Consider the following 22,431-nt stretch of genomic DNA (forward strand, 5'->3'; position numbering starts at 1 on the left):
CTTAATCACATGAAGCTAATATGAATTATATTGCAGCTATGCCTCAAATTCATCTTCTGATAACTAGATGCAAAGCCCTAAAGGTCGCGAATCAATAGAACTTAACATAAGCAACAATTCAAGTAGAGATTAAGAATTCATATGAAAAGAAACTAATAATCCATCAATTGAATATCAAAACATGTAAACAATCATGCTAGGGCCTCATCCTAGCCCTAGAAAAGGAGTTTAGCTAAATAAAACTAAATAAAACATAGGAAAAACATGGAAAGAATGGAAGGGAAAAAGATGGGGAAGATAGATGAGTCGTCTCTGCTCCTTACGCATCTACAATGTGCTCCGAGACTCCCTCCTCATGTAAATTCATGCTCCCTTATATAGGGAAGATTTCTGCTCATCTTTGGCTTCATGTTTCCTTGTAAGACTTGGATTTGGATTCCTTTCTTCATTTGGAATGGGAAAACCTTGAAATATCTCTTGTAGAAGTAGGAATACATGTATTCTTGAATCCTCATCTGAATTAACTTCCTTGAAACATTAGGATTGACCAACTTGTGTCACGGAACTTGAGTTCTCCACGAATGGTTGTAAATTTCCGAGCAGATTTCTTGTCTGACCTATCTTCACTCAAATAATCATAACTTGCTCTATAAGTATCGAAATCAAGATCCGTAAAATTCTACAGAAAGTAGACATCCGTAGCTTTCTAAGAGATAAGGCTCATTGTCTGATTCGATCTAGGTAACGCCCAGTAATTCGGCGAAGTTAGATGTTCTGCATAGGCAGATTCCCAATCTCAGATTGCACATTGTCTTTTCAATCATAGTTAGCTCATTTTAGCTTCTTTTCTTCTTTCTATGAAACAAACCTACAAAACACTAAAAGATGTAAATGAATCATAAATATAGAGAACTAAACATAAAAACCAAGATTAAGAGGCATAGAAATATAGGAAAATATGAGCACATCACTGAGGTAGCGTCATTTGCAGCTTTACGGTAGGAAGCCATTTTTATGACTTTACCGTTATTAAGACTTCCGTTTGTAGTGAGCTCTGAGGAGCATTTATGTTTTATTTTATTGTTGACAATTTAATTCGTAAGCTTGTGTAATATATAACTCTATGGAGAGCGAGTGTATATTAACTTTGAGGGTTCAGGACATCAGTATGTACTTGGTTTAAAGAGAAAAAGTTTCCAGATATTTTGTATTGATGGCTGAACGATCACGAATGTATAATTATGAGATTATATATCGATTTTTATTTGTGTTAAAAATTAGGAGCGTGACACATTGTAACTTAGAACTTCCGAGTAGGTGGATGATAGCACTTGTAACCCACAAATACACATTTGAGAGCTTGGGCATCCAACTTTGACCTCTGATTTTTGGGTATGTGGACAAAAGCAACACAACCAAAGACGCGGGCAGGAAGATTATGGAAGGAAGGAATAGATACATGGGTTGACAGGACTTCAAAGGGAATACGCCCCTGAAGAACACTGGAAGGAAGACAATTAATAAGATGTGAAGCAGTTTAGATTGCTTCACCCCACAGATACTTGGGCATATGAGCACCAAATAACAATGCTCGTGCTATGTGTAAAAGATGACGGTTTTTACGTTCAGACACACTATTTTGTTCAGGTGTTTGGGGACAAGTGGTTTGATGGATTATACCTTGTTCTTGGAAATGTTTCTGAAAATCATGATTAACAAACTCTCCCCCATTATTAGAACGAAAAACTTTGATATGACCATTGAACTGTGTTTGAATTATTTTTTGAAAGGGTTGAAAAGCAGAAAACACAGCATCCTTAGATTAAGCAATGCTACCCATGATAATTGAGTGCAATCATTAATAAACAAGACAAAATAATGCATTCCAGAAACCGTGGGTTCTCTGGAAGGTCCCCACACATCAGAGTGAATAATCTCAAAAGGGGTAGCACTTTTATTGAAAACGCTTGAAGGATAACTAGCTCGATGACTCTTAGCAAGAACACATGTTTCACAATGTAAAGTAGACTCATTTATCCCAATAAACAAAAGAAAGCATGGTATTTTTTTTTTTTTTTTTTTTCATATTGCTAAAAGAAGGATGCCCAAGATGGCGATGCCACAACCATACCCCACTAATTTGACCAGAACTTGTTGTTAAAGCAACTCGGGTTGTCTTTGTTGGCTTCTCTCCACCATATATGCAATCAAGATGGAACATTTTCCCCCTCAAATATCCACGACCAATTATTTCCCTATTGAGAAGATCTTGAAAAATGGCATACATAGGGAAGAATGTTACCGAGCACTTAGACTGAGCATTTTATTGTGGTACGAATATTAAATAATGAGATAAAGGTGGAACATATAAAACATTATGAAGTTCTAAAGCAGGAGTGACTCGAGTTCTACCTATCCCCGTTACAGGGAAAGACTCACCATTAACATTTATAACACTAGACACAAGCGGGGGTGACAAACTGGAAATATGAGATTGTCATAAGTCATATGATCTGAGGCACCTGAATCAATTATCCAAGTATCTCTACCAATAAAGTCAGAAATTTGTAAAGCAACACCAACCTTACCTCGATTTATGTGAACAACCAATGTAGAGATCTTACCATCAGATTTCAAATTGTTAAAGTAGCCAGGTGGGTAGCCAACCAATTTGTAACATATTACTTTGGTGTGTCCAAAGTTCTTGCAGTAGTTGCAGAACAATTGAGAGAATTCCATGACGAAAAAACTTGATTATGCAGTGGAATTGAGACAGAAGGTATGTTTGACAAGTCGAGAGGGATTAATCGACTAGTCAAGAAGTAGCAGTACTTCCTAAGTAAAGAGAAGAAATCTTATCCTTGGGTGTTGCCTATCGCGCAACCTTTCGGTAACTCATTTTAATGCGACCAGATAAGGTGGATTAAGATTTTGGTGGAGCAATGCTTACTTTTCAACCTTTCGGTTACCTTTCTCTTATTCAATCCTTGGCCTAAACATCGCATTAATTGGATGGACCTAGTGGTGTTGGGCGAGTAAACTCGATGTTACTAAGATAAAATTCACCTTCTAAAAGACAAAGAACAATCCTATCCTTTGAATTAGAGGAAGGAACAATCTTACCCCAGAGTGTGAGGAAACAAGAATGAAGGAAAAACAAAGAGACAAAGTCCTCTTGGATCTTTGCTTTGATACCAAGTCAAAATATGAAATGGAAAGGAAGAAATATTTGTGAGTGATGAATTTTCTGATGTTGATTCAATGGTGTAAATGGGGGTATATATACAAGCCCTACACTACTACATTACACATCTTGTTCTCCAAGTAAACTTGTTCTCCAAGTAAACTTGTTCTCCAAGTGTACTTGTTCTCCAAGTTTCCTTCTTCGATCTACAAGATCCTTCTCCTACAAATTTACTTTATATGCAAGCAAACTTGTTCTACACAACATGACTCACAAGTCAACACCACCCTTTTCCAAGAGTTGGCTCTCAATGAGAAGATGTCGAATACAGCCATGGCGTTATGTTCTTCTTTGACAACAGGACAAAGCATGACTTTGTAGTCAGCAGTAGCAGAGACATAACCAAAACCACAGTTGCTTATCATGAACAGTTTTGAACTAAAATGTTGGTGAAATTACAATAAAATTATAATTTCTATATGAGAAACTCGTTGACAATAGGCTGAGGCGCGGGTATCTTGCTCTCTTTAAGGAGATTCAAGCCCTCTGCGGAACAATACCGGTGCACCAGAAATCTCTTGACTTGTCCCCTCCAGGATACAACAGCCCAACAACAAGTTGTGTGGCTCACACCAATCTGCACAAATTGGAGGAACCCAAAGCTCCACCAAAAGAACACCTTTCTTTGGCCAAAAAACACACAAGACACTTTGGGGGATTTTGGAAAGAAAATTGATGGGCGAATAGTAGTGTTTCGTAACAATATTACGTAAAAGCAATGATCTATTTGAGCATGCAACAAATGGTGCTATTTATAGGCTCTTAGGACACTCCCTACCATTAATAGGGTAGTAACCAAAAGCCATAGGTTACAAGAATTAAAACCCAAAATAAATCAAAATAAAACACCATGAGTTACAAAATAAAATTCAAAATAAATTCTGAATTTAAACACACAAATAAATTCAGATTTTAAACACAAAATAAATTCACCCAAATTTAATTTCAATAATAAATAAAATATTAAAATGTAACAACATTCCCCCACTCATTTTAATATTTTAAAAACAAATACCAACCAAAGTTACCGGCCAAAGACAAACTATTATGTGTCATGAAGGTGTGCTCTGCATTGAACCTTCACTTAGTGAAACAGCAATCCCTACTCTAGAGTTGATAGTGGTCTCAGACTTGAACTACAACTGCTTAAGGGAAAATAAGAACTACTGCTCACACATAATAATTCAGGTGTTAATATGAGCTTTATTAGCCAGCACGTTACGGCCTTGTGCTTATCCTGGTTTTCATGAGTATATTTCAAGAATAAGCCCAATTCTTATAGAGAGCGGCCCCACTCTCACACTCATATAGGTAAAATCCGTCGAGGATGCTCTTGTAACTATGACATCCCACTCATATGAGCTACAGATTTTATTAAAAGTTTTAAGTGAACTCAACCTTCATATACGTTACAAGATTAATGCACTTACATCATAGGGATGAGTAAGAAAATATAGTGCATTTTTCTTACGACCACCTTATGATTCGTTTTTCGCATTGAACCCAGTTTTTAGGATCTCTAATCACCGGGTTGGGTGTCCTCATATATGGCTCATGACGATATAGGCTTCAATCCCATCCCCCTCGATGTATTCCAGACCTTTTCTCTTGCCAAGCCCTTAGTTAACGGATCTGCAAGATTATCACATGATTTAACATAATTCACATTAATAATTCCATCACTCAAATATGATCTCACAGTACTGTGCTTTCTTCTTATAGGTCTGGATTTACCGTTATAATAACGGTTATTTACTCTACCAATAGCAGCAGTGCTATCACAATGAATCAATATAGGTGGTATAGGTTTTTCCCACAAAGGAATTTCATGCAATAAATCTCTCAACCAATTTGCTTCTTCACTTGCTGAAGCTAGAGCAATAAGTTCAGCTTCCATGGTTGAATTAGAGATTATTATTTGCTTCTTTGATTTCCAACAAATAGCACATCCACCTAATGAAAAAATATAACCAGTGGTAGAGAGAGAATCACCTGACAGAGTATTCCAATCGGCATCACAAAAGCCTTCAAGTACAGCAGGATATTTTTTATAAAATAATCCATAATTTTTAGTACCAAGCAAATATTTCATAACACGCTCAATTGCATGCCAATGTTCTTTACCTGGTTTACTTGTGAACCTGCTAAGTACTCCAACTACATACACAATGTCAGGTCTAGTGCAGTCAGTTGCATAGCGCAAACTGCCAATTATGCTAGCATATTCCTTTTGATTAATCACATCATTTTCACTTTCAACAGGAAATAAGTGAACACTAGAATCAAAAGGAGTAGACACATGCTTGTGGCCAACATAATCATATTTCTTCAAAATTTTCTCAATATAATGTGACTGATCAAGAAAAATACCATCACATGTTTTTGTTATTTTCATGCCCAAAATAACATTAGCCTCACCAAGATCTTTCATATCAAAATTGCTCTTAAGCATAGTTTTTGTCTCATCAATTACATGCAAATTTGAGCCAAAAATTAACAGATCATCCACATAGAGAGTAATAATAACATGTGAATTTTTTCAAGATTTATAATATATGCACTTGTCACATTCATTTGATTTATAACCATTTTCAATCATGCAGGAATCAAATTTTTCATGCCACTGTTTAGGAGCCTGCTTTAAACCATAAAGGGATTTAGATAACTTACATACCTTGTGCTCTTGACCAGGTTCTATAAAACCTTCTGGTTGGTCCATATAGATCTCTTCATCTAAATCACCATTTAGAAAAGCTGTTTTCACATCCATTTGATGAATAATCAAATCATGAATTGCAGCAATAGCAATCAATAATCTAATGGATGTAATCCTTGTAACCGGAGAAAAAGTATCAAAAAAGTCTAGATCATGTTTTTGCTTAAAGCCTTTAGCAACAAGTCTATCTTTATATTTGTCTACACTTCCATCCGGTTTGAGCTTTTTTCTAAGGACCCATTTACACCCAATGGTTTTAAAACCTGTTGGTAAATCTACTAATTTCCAAGTATTATTAGAAATTAGAGACTCTATTTCATCATTTACAGCCTCTTTCCAAAAAATTGCATCTGGTGATGATAAAGCTTCATGTAAAGAAATAGGATTTTCCTCAATATTATAAACATAATAGTCAGGGCCAAAATCTTTTTCAACTCTAGCTCTCTTACTTCTTCTAGGTTCATTTTCATTAGTTTCTTGTATATGCAAATTAGAAGAAGAAGAACTAGGTTGTGAAAAAATATTTTCTCTAGATTCTTGACCCCCACTATTTTTTGATTTAAAAGGAAATTTTTCTTCATGAAAAATTGCATCACCAGATTCAATCACAACATGATTTTCAACATCAAGAAATCTATAGGCTGTACTATTTAAAGTATATCCAACGAAAACACAAGTAGTAACTCTAGCACCCAATTTTGGTCTTTTAGGGTCAGTTAACCTCACAAAGGCTAGACAACCCTAAACTCTAAGATAACCCAAATTTGGTCTATGCCCCTTCCACACCTCAAATGGTGTAATTTTTGTATTTTTATGTGGCACTCTATTCAACACATAACAAGCAGTTAAAACTGCTTCACCCCAAAGATTAGAGGGAGCACCTGAATCAATCAACATGACATTTGTTAACTCTATCAAAGTTCTATTTTTTCTTTCTGCCACACCATTAGATGAAGGTGAATAAGGTGGAGTAACTTCATGAATCACTCCTAAAGATTGAACAAAAGAATTGAATTCAGAAGAATCATATTCTCTCCCTCTATCACTTCGGAGTCTTTTAATTTTTCTACCGAATTGATTTTCAACCTCAAGGAGGAACTCTTTAAATTTGGCAAAAGCATCACTTTTATTTTTCAACAAATAGACATAAGCATATTTAGAACAATCATCAATAAAAGTGATAAAGTACCTGTTATCTCCACGAGTTAAAATTCCCTCAAATTCACACAAGTCTGTATGAATTAATTCCAATAGCTATTCCTTTCAACATTTTTGTGAGGCCTTCTAGTAATTTTTGCTTTACTGCAAGTCTCACATTTTTCAAAATCTTTTTGCACTGAAGGAATTAAACCCAAGCTACTCATAATTCCCACATATCTACTATTTATATGACATAAACGTGTATGCAAAAAATTCAAAGAAGAGAGCATATAAACTGAAGTAGATGCTTTATTATTGTTCTCAACATTCAATTTGAACATGCCATCACAAGCATAACCTTTGCCCACAAATACACCTTTTTTGGTGATCACATATTGATCAGATTCCATAGTTTGTTTAAAACCATCCTTATTAAGAAGATAACTAGACATCAAATTTTTTCTCATGGAGGGTGTATGCAACACATCTTTCAAAGTTAGCACCCTACCAGAAGTAAATTTGAGTTCCACCTCACCAGTTCCAAGCACATGAGTAGTATGTGAATCTCCAAGCATAACTGTTTTGGGCTCCTTAAAAGGAGTGTATTTCTTGAACCAATCTTTATCATAGCAGATATGCCTATTAGCACCACAATCTGCCCACCATCCTTCAACACTTTGAACCATATTTACATCAGTTATCATTGCCACATATGGTTCTTCAGTGACGTGAGCTTGAGGAACAGCCTCACGTTTTCGATAATTGCAATTTCGAGCAATATGCCCACTTTTGCCACAAACATAACAACAAGTATATTGTTGCTTATTTTCTGAAGGAGGATATTGGTTCTTATTCACATAGCTTGGTTTTCCTTTATTCTATTGGTGAGGTTTACCAACTTTTTTCATATTTTTCTTCTTTGGCTGCATAAGAGAATTTTTATGAAAATGACCATTGGGCATATTATTATTGGAAGATACTAAATTTACCTTGGAGGTGTCATTGTTTGTATCTTGCATAAGAACATCTTGACCTCTTACTTCCTCCTCAACTCGGATGCGAGTCGTCAAGGTCTCCAAGGAAATCTCATTTTGTTTGTGATGCATGGACTTTTGGAACTCTCTCCATATTAATCTACAAAACTTCTCAATATTTCTTTGAATAATAGTGAGTAGTTCATTATAATCATAAACATAATATGAGAAATAAGTCAAGAGATAAAAAATAATATTTATACTCATCTTTCTCAAATTGAGATCTCCCATATTGTCAAACGGTTTCTCTTGTGCATGCTCCATCTTGATGAATCTCCTTAAAATTGTTGGTGAAATTACAATAAAATTATAATTTCTATATGAGAAACTCGTTGACAATAGGCTGAGGCGCGGGTATCTCGCTCTCTTTAAGGAGATTCAAGCCCTCTGCGGAACAATACCGGTGCACCAGAAATCTCTTGACTTGTCCCCTCCAGGATACAACAGCCCAACAACAAGTTGCGTGGCTCACACCAATCTGCACAAAATGGAGGAACCCAAAGCTCCACAAAAAGAACACCTTTCTTTGGCCAAAAAACACACAAGACACTTTGGGGGATTTTGGAAAGAAAATTGATGGGCGAATAGTAGTGTTTCGTAACAATATTACGTAAAAGCAATGATCTATTTGAGCATGCAACAAATGGTGCTATTTATAGGCTCTTAGGACACTCCCTACCATTAATAGGGTAGTAACCAAAAGTGATAGGTTACAAGAATTAAAACCCAAAATAAATCAAAATAAAACACCATGAGTTACAAAATAAAATTCAAAATAAATTCTGAATTTAAACACACAAATAAATTCAGATTTTAACACAAAATAAATTCACCCAAATTTAATTTCAATAATAAATAAAATATTAAAATATAACAACATAAAAGATGAACCAGTAACTTCTGGACGAATCCATATAAGGGGTTCCATATATAGAGCTCCAAATGAGATTTGAGAAGGACTAGGATAAACACCTACACATACCAAACCGTTGCAGGAGCCCAGGAGCTGAATACTACAACCCGGTTGCTTGAATGGGAAGGTAAGCTTTCCACCGAAAGAATTGTCTCCAAACGACGACGTCTCCATTTCTAAGGATTCAAGTTGAGAGCTGGTGGAGAGGAGAAGTCGTTTTCGAGTAAGGGTTTGCTGCTAAGAAGCTAATTTAAAGTGTGACTTGGTGAACTGTGGGTCAGAGATCATAGAACCCTAGCCTTTAGAAACACAGGTAAATCGCATCAAAGATTTAACTGGCAGCTTTGACATGATTTGGAGTATGATCTCTTTGGGGAGGTATACATCCTCACTGCCTTTTTAGAGTTTGCCGAAACCATGGTGGCTCTTGGAGGAGAAGCTTTTGGATCACTCACGATTTTGCTACGTTGTCATACTATAAAGTATTAACTTGTGAACCCAAAACCCTCATATCCAAAGCCACTTAACAAACAGTCAAATACACTTCTGCGATCTAACAGCTTAGACTAGAGAATCAAACTCCTTAATTATCAAACACTCTCACCAAGCATCTACTGCCTCAAATCTAAACTAACAAGTATTACAGGTGCAATGTTGAATTGAAACTACATGCAAATGCTAATTATTCAGAGTAACAAATAATAGCCTTATATAAGAAAACCGAATATTCATCATCACCTACTCCGGATAGGATACTGTGGACCACACCATAAAAACGAAAGAACTCATTATCCGTAACCAAATCCATGACTGAACATCAATATAATTTCAATAACCGAAATTAACAGAAACATCCCATAACAGACCATTGTCGATCAAATATAGCAGATCCAGTTCATGCAAATAGTTGCACTTGGATAACCAGACTGATATCTCTGGAAAACATCATAATCACTGAAGTGGTCTTCCAACTTCAGAATGCAAAAAAGCACAGCCACTTCGTCGCCATACCTGTCTCTTATCCCCTATAGACTCAAACCAACGTACTTTCAGTTTTCAGAACATTCAGTATCGAACCATTAAGATCAATGACTAGAAAGAATTAACTGACTTCCCTTCATTCTTTTAAGGCACATGTGGAGTGAGACGGATTCATGGAATCAAGTAAAGGAAGTTTAACGAACCTATTACTTCGAACTTTACAGAAAAATTTCTTAATTCAAAAGCATATCTCAACTTAAAATCTAAACAAATCGCTGAAACATGATGTACGTATAGTGCCAGAACTTAACTCAATACACTTCAATGATAAACATAGAGAACTGAATTTATGCTGAAAACCTATGCTAAACATGTATATATAGGCAGGTTTCTTTGCGCCGAAACCATTTTTCCCTCTGTGAAAAATTTAGGTAAATCAATATTAATTTAGAGAAGTTTATGACAACCAAGACACGAGACTTATTAATCAAAAAGAGTAACGAAAGTGCTTAATATTGAAATGCAATTTTTTTTGTTTGAAATATGGAAATGCAATTCTTTATCAATAATAGAATGTAACAAGTTGTCTTCATCTCTTTGATTGATTTTTTGTTTTAGTTGTGCTCAAATGAATTTATTTTGACTAATTATTCTTAACCATTAGATTATATTCAAGAACAGTCAAACACAACTGGGTGATTACTTCAGGTTTGGTTCAATTGGGTGGCTACAATCTGGTGCGGACACTGCAGCCCTCGCGGTGGAGGAATGTGTCCGAGGCCCAGTATTATGATAAGACGCGTGTTCGCCTTGAGCTGTTGGTGTGTTGTGGTGGTGTGGCAAAATACCCAGCGTGGACTATGGTTTAGATCTGGGTTGTTTTCAGATTCTGATCTCGGATCCGGGACGAATTTGGTTGTGGATTTGAATTTGGGCTGCAGGCCATTGTTGCTCTAGGATTTGGGACCTAGGTTCATGAATCTGATTCTTAAGTGTTCGTCTCTGATTATTTGAGTTTTTGACATCTTGTCGCTTTAGATTTCTCGGTAGGTGAATCACCTTTCCCAGGTGGTCAAATCACCTATTACGATTACGTTTACAATTTACACTGCTCAAATAACACACGCAGTGCATTATTTGATGTATTTCGACATCTGGTATAGTTCTTATTACATCTTATTTTAGATGCGGTTATGTATATTGTTATGTTTTCTTTCTTTTTTTCATTTAATACTAGCAGAGCCCATCCACTGTGTGTGTGGAGAGAAGTTAAAAGATAATGAGAAAATTTTTCGTACAACTACCACATTTTCTACTTTTTTTTTATAATATTTTTATTATTTTGTTTTTTATTTTACAATTTACTATATTATCCCTATTGATTAATTATATTTCATAGTATTTTTCTATATAAAGGTTAAATTGGTAAAAAGAAAAAAATTTGAAGAGCAAGCTCTTTTCTCTTAATAATAGTATAGATTTTCACATCATGGCATTTGCTTCTCAGTTTTATTTAATATATATTGCTTAACGTTTTCCTTTTCCAAAAATAAAAAAAATACACAATTGAATGAGAAATCAAGTGAATAGCCATCCAAGATTACAATAGTGAAAATGAATTCCCAGAAGTAACAGTTTCTCTGATACTTTTGGCCCGGTAAATCCATGCCCCACCCAAACAACAAAAATGATCCAAGCCCACCTCAGCCCAACCCGCCGGTATAGTCCCCTCCCCGCTTCTTTTTCACTCTTCTTCTTCGTCTTTCTTCCTAACAAAACCCACGATACCCAATCACTCCCGACCCTCTCTTATCTCCGTTTTGATCTTCAATCGGCGCCCGTCCTTCAGGTACTTCCTATTTTGGTTTTAATTTTCTGGTTTTTCTCTTAGGGTTTCGATTTGGTTCCTAATTTCTTCTAAATCTTCAAACCTGTTTTGCTGATTAGTTGAAAATCGCTAACTTTCGCTTGTGAGAAATCTGTCTTTCTTCTCAGCTATATATATATATATATATATAGTTATTGATTGGGGCTTGGTCCTGGATTTAATTTCTGCGTTCCAGTCGATAATTAGGGTTTAATTTTGATCAAGTTTTCTTACTGTACTTTTCAATTTGTAGGCACCACTCGCCGGAAGCTTCTTGAGCCTGAAACAATGGTTAGTTATTATGTATTTTCGTACTCCTTGCATAGTTTTATTTGCTTCTGAGTTGTACCGAATTCAATTCAATCGGCACCGTAACAAAGGTTATGTACATTGTTGACACTTTTTCTTGCGTAATTGCAGGCAACTCTAGCCGATTCATTTCTTGCTGATCTTGATGAGCTATCTGACAATGAAGCCGATGTTCCTGTGAGTATTTTGCTGCCTCTTTTTTTTTTTTATGAGAAATTTATAATGCTTTTGTCCTTCATGAGATAGTTGGTCAGCTGTTGAAAGTTCATATCTGTCTCGATCTTTGCATTAAGTTATTGTTTTGATTTTTCAGGTTGAAGATGATGCTGATGTTGCAAACATGGAGGAAGATGTCGATGGGGACTTGGCAGACTTAGAGACACTTAACTATGATGATCTGGATAGTGTTTCAAAATTGCAGAAATCACAAAGATTTGCTGATATAATGCAGGTATTTTTCAAAATGACTCTTTTACTTATTCTCAGCGAATGTTTTGGTCTCGTAAACTTGTAAGTCTCTTCCATATGCCTAAAATCTATCCTTTCACTGCTTTATTCATCATTTGTTTGAATGTTTCTCAAGTTGAATTGTATCTTCATAAAATAGGAAAATGTTTTTGTTTTAATCAAAGAAGAGAGAAGCAGGGGAGGATTCAAAGATATTTTTATGATAGTCGTGAGCACAAAAGACCGAGAATAGATTAAATAAGCTAAAAAAAAACCATTTAAACTTTGAATAGGTTTAGTTATATGTATTTGCTTCTCCATATCCCTCCTTTGCTCCCCCTGCTGTTTCTTCTTTTTCTATTTTATTACTGGAATGTGCATATTGACGTGTAGGTAATGGGAGTATGGTGTCTAACTTGCAGAAAGTGGAAGGTGCACTTGAGAAGGGTTCCGATATGTCAAACCATGCACTAGTTTTGGAAGATGATCCAGAATATCAGCTGATTGTGGACTGTAATGCGTTGTCAGTTGACATTGAGAATGAACTTGTAATCATCCACAATTTTATTCGTGACAAATACCGGCCAAAATTTCCAGAGCTCGAGTCACTTGTTCATCATCCAATTGATTATGCTCGGGTTGTTCAGAAAATTGGGAATGAAATGGATGTAACCCTTGTTGATCTGGAGGGGCTTTTACCTTCAGCAACTATTATGGTTGTGTCAGTTACAGCTTCAACTACAAGTGGAAAGCCACTTCCAGAGGACGTCCTGGAGAAAATAGTTGATGCATGTGATCGAGCCCTTGCTCTCGATTCAGCAAAGAAAAAAGTTCTTGATTTTGTAGAAAGTAGAATGGGTTTTATTGCACCAAATCTTTCTGCTATTGTTGGGAGTGCTGTTGCGGCGAAACTTATGGGGATGGCTGGTGGTCTTGCTGCCTTAGCTAAAATGCCTGCTTGTAATGTTCAGCTTCTTGGTGCTAAGAAAAAAAATCTTGCTGGGTTTTCCACTGCAACATCACAATATCGTATTGGTTATGTTGAGGAGACAGAGATATTTCAAACTACACCCCCTGCTCTTAGGATGCGTGCTGGTCGGCTCTTGGCTGCAAAATCAACCCTTGCAGCGCGGGTGGATTCTACCAGAGGAGATCCATCTGGGAACACTGGAAAGGCATTCCGAGAGGAGATCCGTAAGAAAATTGAAAAATGGCAGGAGCCTCCCCCTGCAAAGCAACCTAAACCACTTCCCGTTCCTGATTCTGAACCTAAAAAGAAGAGAGGTGGACGTCGACTCAGGAAGATGAAAGAAAGGTATGCTGCAATTCTATTGCTCTGTACTTTACTTTAGTGATTTATGAGTCGTATGCTAATGTTTACTTTTACAGATATGCGATAACAGACATGAGGAAGCTCGCAAACAGGATGCAGTTTGGCATACCTGAAGAGAGTTCTTTAGGTAATTTTCTGTCTTCTGTCTTCTTTAGGTAATTACATGTGTTGCATTTGTCTTTTATATAATTGTGGAAGTCACTCTATGCCCTAGTCCAATGGTAGTTATTAAGTTACAGATTGAGTGGGGAACAACTTTGGACATGCACAGATACAAAATGCAACTTTTATACTGTAGGCCTTGGGAGGGAATGCGTCTTCTTTTTTGTTATTTTTAAACACAGAATAGAAAAAAAGAAAGTGACTCATTACATTTTCACTTTATTTTGTGAAATTCTACGGGAAGAAAGATATGTAAAAAAATGATAATGCAGATGTGAATCTGTAGGTCTATCTCTGTGTGTGTGTGTGTACAATACACATATTACAGATGCATGATCCAGCAATTTTTGTAAGTAAAAAAAAATTGATAAGTTTTAGTCTTTGAAGGTTTTATTCATGTGTGAACTGGGCCATTTATCAGTTACCTGCCCTCACATTGTGGCATGCGCACACGGGTTCCAGTTTCATGAATGATTGGGATCTGCGCGATGCTGGAATGTGTAACTTTTCTAAATTGTGAATTGTATCTTATTCAAGTTTTTCTTGTTTCCTTGATAATAGGGGATGGACTGGGTGAAGGATATGGAATGCTTGGTCAGGCTGGGAGTGGCAAGCTGCGTGTGTCGATGGGTCAGAGCAAACTTGCTGCTAAAGTTGCTAAAAAGTAAGCCTTTTCTTGCTGCTTTGTATTATATTGTTTAATCGGCGTTCATTGATCTGGTATGAGGCGTTTCTTCTCTTTCTGATATCATGAGCTGCATATTCCTTTCAGGTTTAAGGATAAGAATTATGGAAGCACTGGTGGTGCTACATCTGGACTGACTTCAAGTTTGGCATTTACTCCTGTGCAGGTTGACTTCACTCTTTTTCTTACTAACATTGCATTCTTTCCAGTGTGATTAGAATTTATTCCTAAACTGTTAGGAGCTCATTCTCACTACCAATTGCCATTTTCTTTCAGGGGATTGAGCTCTCAAATCCTCAGGCCCATGGACAGCAGCTTGGCAGTGGAACTCAAAGCACCTATTTCTCTGAAACAGGAACATTTTCAAAAATCAAGAGGATCTGAGTGAACTGGAGAAGTAAGAATTACCGTAGTCTGTAATATGCTTTACCGGATGAAGTTCTGTTGCTTCATGCTCCTAATATAGTGGTTACGCTCGATGACTGGTGATAAGACTGCATGATGTGGCTTCAGAGACCAACAGTTTCTGTAGATGCACTACTTTAAGCTGAGATATGTGCTCTTGGGAAAACTGAACTAATCAACTATGTGTTTTATGGTTTTCTTTGAGCCTTGCAACGTTTTTTCAGAATATTCTATATATAAAAAAAGTCAAAAGATGTTCTATTTCGGATGCCATTATTATTTCTTAAATTCGTTTTAATCATTTCTTTTGTCTAAAAGACAGCATCAAAGTTGGTATATCTTGGTCGGTGGTTATTTCACTTGAACTAACATACGCCAGCTGTAGGCTGGGTTCCAAACTCCTTAAAAAAAAAAAAAAAAAGACAGCATCAAAGTTGGTATATCTTGGTCGGTGGTTATTTCACTTGAAGTAACATACGTTAGCTGTAGGCGTTGCAACAGACATTTTTAACAACTTGACAGTTGGACTAGCCGATAACCGATAACGAATACTAAAAGTGAGAAAATTTATCGGTATGGGAAAGAATCACAATCAAGAAGCTGTTCACTGTTGTATGAATGTTCGTGTACTTGATTTCCCACTTTGATCAATACTTCAAGCATGTGATATCGTTATTCCAAAGGGATCTTTACCAAATGCCCAAATTTGGGTCAACATGAACCCATTTACCCCATCAAGAGATTATTATTCTCACTTACCCATTTAAAAACCGAAAGACAATTTTAACCCTAAAAAAATTAAGGAATTACAGAGCCTCTCTCTCTCTCTCTCTCACACACACACACACACACACACAAATCCGCCTCCTCACCCAGACCACCGTCGTCGATCTGGCAACAGCCTCCTTGGCCGCTTCTTGGCCATCACCGCCGGCTACTCCATCGTCAAGCCCTAGGCCTCCATCATCCGCGGCTTCATCGCCATTGTCATTCGAGTCTCGTGCAACAAACTCGGCGACTTCTCGATCTCGTAATTGGATTTGGACGACGCGTTGGGGTCGTAGAGGGAGAGGGAGGAGAATCCGGAGATGGCAGCGAGAAGGTAGGACGCGGGTCGGGCCTGGACCAAGCAGAGGTCCTAGATGGCAAGGCGAGAGTTGTTGTTGGTGTCGGCGTCGAACCAGAGGATGGGGACTTGTGGCGGAGGTCGAGGAGGGCGATGTGGCCCTGGCGGTCACGGGCGACGAGGAGGAGGTGGCAGTTGGAAGGGTTGGTAGAGAGGAAGTCGTAGCCGAGGGGGAGTGGGAGACGACAAGCTGCCATGATGGTCCTCTTTTGAGCAGAAAGCTTTATGGTTTGCTCTGATTTGGTGCCCAGAGAATTTTCTGGGTGGTCAATTTTATTTTATTTTGGTAAATTGTGCGCTCCGAGAATGAAAGGAAATTTTGCTAGTAGTTATTGTTTTGTTTATTATGATTTGGTTGGGCAATAATAAGATTATTGAGAGACAATAAAACGATTATTGGAAGGCAATAATCTTATTATTGGGAGCAGTAATAAAATTATTGGGGAGCAGTAAAAAGATTATTGGGATTGGTGTGGGGGGGGCAATAAAATCGGACGCCGGATTCCTGTGACCAATTGCTTGAATCCATCTGGCGGCCGGTCACCGGAGTCTTCCGAAGTCTTCGATGACTCTCTCTAAGTGACAAAGAGGGGGATGACAAAATTGTCCTAAAAATAAATAAAAAAAATAAAAAAAACTTAATTGGGTATTAGGGCAAAAGACATGTAAATTATTGAGTAAGTCGGCAATCTCATAAGATGTTTGAGTAAATGGGTGAGTGTTGCTCAAATTTGGGTAAATAGACATTTTTCCTATTCACTCCCATTTTCCTTCAAGTCTGAGTAAACAGTCTAGTGAAAAAGAGCCAGTAAAAACTAGTGGTCATGCTTCTCTAAAGGCTGAAAGCTATGACATAATATAAAAGAAAGATGAGCGAACTTGCAGTGGTTGCGAGACTGAATATCCTCTACTCTCTGAAGTGAACTATAAGCAAACGCTGTTAATTTACAGTAATGCAACAATCATGGCGAGCCGGTGAAAGAATAACCATGCTTCACATATGGTACACAGATGAAACAAAGAAAATCTATATTTTTTTCCACCCACTCCACCCCTGAGGAAGTTTCCACTTCCTATGCCAATATATGGACACTCTTGACCACAAGGGGAACCCAAAATTGTAATCAAGGGGCCGATCAACTGGCCCCCCTACTATCAAGGGCAACCATACATATCTTGAGTCTCTCAAGTCTGCGGGGTTCCATCTGTCTGCCATGAGAATAAATGAACCAGGAAATCCTGGTAAAGGTATCACAAATGTGCTCTGCGCAAAAAATGTTGTAAGTCGAGCCATTTTGTTCCCTCCTATGCAGGGGTTTCCCATAGTCTCCCATGGCCCCATGATTGACTCTGCTGCATGTGCCAGTGCTTCATTTGGTGCCCATCCCGTGCAGCCTGAAGTGATCATGTAATAAGTTCCCTCATGCTTGAACAAAGCTGGGGCTTCTCGATGCTGTCCCACAAGAATTCTTCTCATGATGTTGGTCACATCAAGATAATCTTCAGTTAGAGGTCCAATGTGAAGTTCACTATTGTCCTCAGAGGAGTATATTAGATATGCAATACCGTCATCATCTTTGAAGATTGTCATGTCCCTACTTTCAAATCCATGGGGCCGTTTGCTATAGAGATAATCAAAAGGACCAGTTGGGTAATCACTGATGGCAATGCCAACAGAAGCTTTGGTGTAGTTGACATCATCAATATGCATCCACATTACATACTTCGCTGTCTTGTGATTGTAAATCACTTTTGGCCTCTCAAGAACATTCAACTCGTGGAGATCATGTGTTTCGTTTGTTTTTTCTGCTGCTAGTACAATACCTTCATTGTTCCATTTCCATAAGTCCTTGGAAGAATAGCAACCGACTCCTAAGATGTCAACCTGCAGAAAAGACAGAAACTCAACAATTGTACTAAAAGGAACTCTATTAAAAGGAATTAACTCTGCAACACATGGTTACTGGATATATTGTAACAGCACTTAAGTCAAGAAATGAAACAATAAAACTCTGAAACCACATTAAAACGACTGAACCACCTAGTTCAGACACAATTTGTGAGCACACATTGAGTAAGCATTTCTTTTCAAACCCTCAAAATCCCTATTAACAACTAACATTATCGTTATAGTCTTAAAACCAGATGTCATTTCTATTTCTGACAAACAGATAGTAAATTGTAGCCAAAAAGTTCCATTCTTTCCAAATTGAACAAGATGGAGTTTTCAGATCAGACTCTATGTGGGATAGTTTTCATTAGTCTTTAGATACATTGATCCACTACTTACCCCACAAATCTGACTGACAGATCTTTTACTGGGTTCTTATCAGCAATGGCCTCACCATGTACAAAAAGAGCACTTATCCATCATCAAATGGAGAAGGCCAATTTGAATGAGCCTTAATTCCATGAGTAGAAGTTATCTATGGGGATACTTCCTTTGATCAAAGGAACTCATTTCTACTGGCCAAGAAACAAAAGGCTGATGTCTTCAACTCAACTGCAAACCTTTTTCATGGTTTGGACTGGTTGCCTAAAAAATAAAAGGAGAAATATTGACAGCTCCATTACTGAGCATAATCTTACTGACCACAACAACATCGATCTGAAATTAGAGCTGTGGTAGCATAAGTTTTATCATGGCTTTAAAAAATTCTGCAATTTAGTGAAGGTCTGGGAAGGGCTATGACTTGGGTAAATGGTTAGCAATAGGTGTTTCCACATACCTACATGAAATTCCTGCGTGAAATACCAAAACTTGTAGGATCTCAAATTCCAATAGAACAAAACACTTTGGAACAGAACTCTTAGAACAGATAAATTCTGAATAAAGACCTTCATTTTCCCTGAAGAGCATCCTAGTGAACAGCCCAGAAAAAGTAATAATAGAGGATGCACATCCAATCCCAAGTCACCAACAATGGGGTACATTCTTTCTAGTTCCTTTGTATATCTTCATGTTACCCATAATTACTATACCAAGATGGCAATTACGAGTAGCCTTTTTATTGCTAGCTGAATGTAAAGTAATGGCTTTTGTGCAATGTCGAAAAAGGTCCTGAAATTGATACAACCTCTAGCGGATGGTTTGAAATTGATTATAAAAGAACCTAACCAAGTAGTGCTAATTTCTTCCTTCTAGTCTTAGAAACTACAATGCGTCATTACTATAATCATAGTCCACAACATTGTGTCTCAGGAACTTTAACTCTTGGTATTGGCATGTCAAGGCCCAAGAAGGAAAAATAAATCTCCAACCTAACACTCTAGATCATACCAAGAAGGCATAATATACAGTTGTTAATGATTTATTGGTTATAGTTCCTAATATCCTGCCAGACTAGATTGAACTGACATGTGAAGTAAAAACTATCAGAGTTGAATTTGACCTCATAATGTATTTATTGCATGTAGGAGGAATCAAATTAGATAAAATTAACAACAGCACCCTGTGTAGATGCTAGAAACTAAATTCCATATCAAGAAATGAAGTAGGTGCAGGGGTTAGCCTAGGACAAAACTAGTATAAAAGGTTAAAATATGCAAAGAGAAACAATCATATATTCAATGATGATCTACAATTAGCAACAGCTGCATAAACACAATGCATCTAAACGAATGGAAACAGAAAATGTGTGGATAGCTTAAGTGACAGCAATTGCATCCCATAGCTTAGAATAAGATCGCACAGGCAAAGTAGAGCACTTACCCGGGCTGCTCCTTTTTTGTGAGCATGGTATGTAGGCCCATCTTTATACTCCCCATACCAATAGTATGTTCCTGATTTTTCATCATATAGAATACCACCTCCATGGGCTTGAATAGGATTTCCTTCAGTATCCAACCAAATCCTTCCAGGGTAATAGTAATAGCTATCATTCCCCGCATCCTTCATCGGATCTACAGCAAGTTTCTGATCAGGAAAGAAGACATGCCGAATTTGAGAATTCTCATCAAGAAATTCATCGATTATTGTGGTGGGTCGCTTAGGTTTTCTTTTTGCAGCACGTGGGGATCGCTTTCTTGGTGGAGGAATGTGGATACTTTCCTCTTCAACCTTTTCCAGTTCACGTAACTGTGGGTGGTGACTTGCTCCAAATTGAATTTCTCTGCCCATCCCATCCTTCCGGTGAACTAGGGAGTAGAAATGAAACATAAGAAGACATCCTACTAAGCTCCACACCACAGCAGATATTGAACATCTGCTCCCTGCATGGCAACGGAAAGTGGTTGGTTTCCTGTATTTGTTCCTCATCCTCATTTTCTCTTCCTTTTTATACTCTCCAAGATAATGCTGCAATTAACAAAATGCAACCTATGGATATCCAATACCAAACATAAGTAACAGCCAGGCTAACCTATAATGCACATAAGTATTCAATTTTACGATTGTTTAGAACAGGAAGCACAAATTAGGACTATGACAGTCTCAAAAGTAGTTAATTTACAAAAACTTAATCGTATAATTGATTGCTACTCGCCCTACAAGTTTGTTAAGCAACCACAAAACTATCCTTAAAAGTCAGAAATGAAGTAAATAAATCAAATTGAATTTGTCAAAACAAAAAGTTGTATTCACTGCAATGCAATTCAATAAGCTACAAACAGAGCAAAAATGCAAATGAAAAATCCAGGAATTCACAAATAAAATCAAACAAAAACACCCATTTCTGTAACAGATTGAATCGACCTAAAGCTCAGAACTTGTATATCAGAATCCAAACCCCACATGACATATCCACATAAACAGTTAAACAATCCAGGAAAAAAGACGTGGGTTTGCCAAAAACAGAACAAAGATCCCTACTTTCATTACCCACAAGCAGAACACTAATCAGAGTTAACAAAAGAAGACTTACCTGAAAACCTTTTAAGCATTAGTTATGCTCAATTTCCAGACTTGAGTTCTGCTACTGATGTTGCTGCTCCAACAACAGTTGAACAAACTGGGAAGACCAAGCAATCAATCCAAAGCATAGGACAGTCCACAGGAGCACAGAAGAAGTTGGGTAGGTTATACTTTAGCTTCGAATGGATCTGGGGGTTGAACGGTTGATGATGTTGACTAGGGACCAAAGGTCTTTTCTTGTTCGAGTCTTCGAGATACAGAAATATATATCTGGCAGCTTTCGATAACCTTGATCTTTTTTCCTTTTTTTCGCTTTGCTGATTTGATGTTTGCTAGAATTATATGGTGAATTGCTTACTTGATGAGATTCATCCAGTTAGACTCTGACAGCTGAGTTTAAAGGGTCGCCATTAAAATTGCGATCTCATTCGCAAGGCAGGTTCCGTGACACCAAGTTCACGCGTGGTTCATAAGAGTCTTCAAGATAATGGAATACTGTACTCTCTTGCTATAGAAACAACCGAAGAGTAATAGGTAGATATACTCACTGCCCAAAATCATTAACAATTAACACCTACTACACCATGATCTGTCAATCATATAGATTTTTTTTTTTTTTTAAATTGGACCAAAAAGACAAAGGAGCAATTTTAGACAAAAATAAATATTGTTAACAATTTTAGAGAGACATATGGTTGAGTCAATTGATATTTTGTCAATTTTTTTGACTTTTTTTTTTTTTTGAAAAGAAAGACATTTGAAGAACAATTTTTTTTGACTTAAAGTAGTACAGAAAGACATTGAAGAACAATTCTTTTTTTGTTGTTGCAACCTTTACTTCTCCTCCTTCCCCTCCTCATTTCTCTTTCTCACTTTCCTAATATTTGGTTATTTTTGTGAATAACAAATTATTTATTTGATTTGCGCCTGTTTTGAGTACCCCCGATCATCACATCTTTTATACATCCATGTCCTTAAAGTTTCTGCTATTTCTAAATTTTATATCTATTTGTATGTTGAAAAATTTCACACTGGTTTGGCCATCTTCATTCGATCTAAACTCTTGTGGGAATTGGGTCATTTGAGCACGTTGAAAATTTTCATTTTTATACGCCGATGCTTTGGCCATCTTCATTCTATCTAAACTCATGTGGGAATTGGGTCATTTGAGACTAAATCTTCAATAGATCTATCATCTACTTTGGAATCACTTTTTG

The 22,431-nt window shown here is 37.1% G+C and overlaps 2 protein-coding genes across 5 annotated transcripts; one reads left to right on the forward strand and one right to left on the reverse strand.

The window, feature by feature from the left end:
• Positions 1-11,754: 11,754 nt before the first annotated feature.
• LOC112188336 (U4/U6 small nuclear ribonucleoprotein Prp31 homolog) lies at positions 11,755-15,509 on the forward strand. Of its 2 annotated transcripts, XM_024327427.2 has the most exons (9): positions 11,755-11,877; positions 12,149-12,186; positions 12,316-12,381; positions 12,518-12,655; positions 13,074-13,966; positions 14,041-14,111; positions 14,708-14,810; positions 14,919-14,997; positions 15,108-15,509. In XM_024327427.2, exons 2-9 carry the CDS (start codon positions 12,184-12,186, stop codon positions 15,213-15,215), a joined length of 1,461 nt encoding a protein of 486 aa, XP_024183195.1. In that variant the 5' UTR covers positions 11,755-11,877; positions 12,149-12,183; the 3' UTR covers positions 15,216-15,509. The 2 variants fall into 2 exon arrangements, with proteins under 2 accessions (XP_024183195.1, XP_024183196.1); XM_024327428.2 differs by lacking the exons at positions 11,755-11,877; positions 12,149-12,186; positions 12,316-12,381 and having other exon boundaries at positions 13,045-13,966.
• A 1,736-nt stretch (positions 15,510-17,245) lies between these two features.
• LOC112187691 lies at positions 17,246-21,749 on the reverse strand. 3 transcript variants are annotated; one of them, XM_024326580.2, is made up of 3 exons: positions 21,225-21,749; positions 20,075-20,574; positions 17,246-18,247 (listed from the first exon to the last, which is right to left on the reverse strand). In XM_024326580.2, exons 1-3 carry the CDS (start codon positions 21,241-21,243, stop codon positions 17,390-17,392), a joined length of 1,377 nt encoding a protein of 458 aa, XP_024182348.1. In that variant the 5' UTR covers positions 21,244-21,749; the 3' UTR covers positions 17,246-17,389. The 3 variants fall into 3 exon arrangements, with proteins under 3 accessions (XP_024182348.1, XP_024182347.1, XP_024182346.1); XM_024326579.2 differs by having other exon boundaries at positions 20,075-20,659; XM_024326578.2 differs by having other exon boundaries at positions 20,075-20,680.
• Between the last annotated feature and the right edge of the window lie 682 nt (positions 21,750-22,431).

This window comes from Rosa chinensis, chromosome 2, assembly GCF_002994745.2.
Source record: "Rosa chinensis cultivar Old Blush chromosome 2, RchiOBHm-V2, whole genome shotgun sequence".
NCBI lineage: Eukaryota > Viridiplantae > Streptophyta > Magnoliopsida > Rosales > Rosaceae > Rosa > Rosa chinensis.